Consider the following 1,321-nt stretch of genomic DNA (forward strand, 5'->3'; position numbering starts at 1 on the left):
CACAGAATAATAAATTTATATCAAGAATCTGAAAATTTTTAGTCCCTTAAATACTAACAGCTGGTGGAAGAAATGATTAATTTCATGTAGAGAACAGAGTCATACAGTCACAATCAGATTAGAAAATATGTTTTCCTTGCCAAGAAATGAAACAAAACCGAGTGATGCGAGTATCACTGAAAATGAGCACAAAAGGGCTGAATGTTGGGAAACATGAAGACAAAAACATAGAGGCATCCACCAGCCACTGGCCCGGAATAGCAAATAGAGTCATCCAAACAAACAAAAGAGAAGACAGTGAGTAAAAGAAGAAAAAAGCACTCACAAGGATCAAGATGGTACAAGTGGCCCTGGCCTCGGGAGAAGGTCTGGGAGCAAGGCTGTGGCTGTGAATGTGTTGGACTCGCTGTTTGTGCCTGAGCAGGAAAAGGACCACTGAGCCACTGGCCCAGGCCATGAGACTCAAACACATAAAATCAGTTAGGAAGAATATTGCTACAACCACAAATTGGAGAAATCTGTCTGGATTGAGTGAGGAACAGTATCCATAACTTACTCTCACACTAAAATTTTTGCCACTCATAGGACTAATCATTTTGATAGGAACAAAAATATTTACCAACAGATGCAGGATCCAGCAAAGGAGACAGCAGAAACCAATGAACATTGGGGATCTTATTCTGAGCTCCAGCCACCTAGAGAGATTGGAACATAGTTTAATGGTCTGAAAGACACCGAGAAGTGTGGTAGTGCTGAGGGAAACCCCTCTGGCCACTCTATGGAAATAGAAAAGAAGTTTACATCCGGCCTCATTCAGGAAATATTTTGATCTAAAGGCTGCCATGGCCTGAGGGATCCCTCTCAGTAAAAGCACCAAGGAGTTGGCTAAGACCAGTTGATTGAGAATCAAGTCTGTGGGTCTCACCTTGTGTCCAGTGAGAAGTGTGAAGTTATAAAGACACAGGAGAGAGGCGTTTGCAAGGATTCCCACTCCCAGCTGAGTGAGGAAGAGGATTCCTATTTCCCACTTGGTGGCAGCCATCGCATCAATATCTACGAGACATTGATTTTAGTTGAAGCCAGATGAATGGCTTCAAGTACAAGAAAAACAAAAGAAAAATGTGTGATAAACTGTGGTGCATCCAGGCAATGGAACATTATTCAGTACTAAAATAAATTGAACTATCAAGCCATGAAAAGACACGCAGAAAACTCAAATGCATATTACTAAGTGAAAGAAGCCATTCCGAAAAAAAACTACACACTGTAGGATTCCAACTATGTGACACTCTGGAAAAGCAAAACTATGCAGACAATTAAA

General features: G+C 41.2%; 1 protein-coding gene across 1 annotated transcript; it reads right to left on the bottom strand.

The window, feature by feature from the left end:
* Positions 1 to 1,052, bottom strand: LOC131499849 (vomeronasal type-1 receptor 1-like). Its single transcript, XM_058708288.1, has one exon. The coding sequence runs from the start codon at positions 1,040 to 1,042 to the stop codon at positions 119 to 121; it is 924 nt and encodes a 307-aa protein (XP_058564271.1). The 5' UTR covers positions 1,043 to 1,052; the 3' UTR covers positions 1 to 118.
* Between the last annotated feature and the right edge of the window lie 269 nt (positions 1,053 to 1,321).

The sequence above is a fragment of the Neofelis nebulosa genome, chromosome 17 (assembly GCF_028018385.1).
Source record: "Neofelis nebulosa isolate mNeoNeb1 chromosome 17, mNeoNeb1.pri, whole genome shotgun sequence".
Lineage (NCBI taxonomy): Eukaryota > Metazoa > Chordata > Mammalia > Carnivora > Felidae > Neofelis > Neofelis nebulosa.

What these genes read in the sequence shown, in the direction of transcription:
- LOC131499849 (XM_058708288.1), bottom strand. Translation starts at nt 1,042, where the DNA reads ATGGCTGCCACCAAGTGGGAAATAGGAATCCTCTTCCTCACTCAGCTG.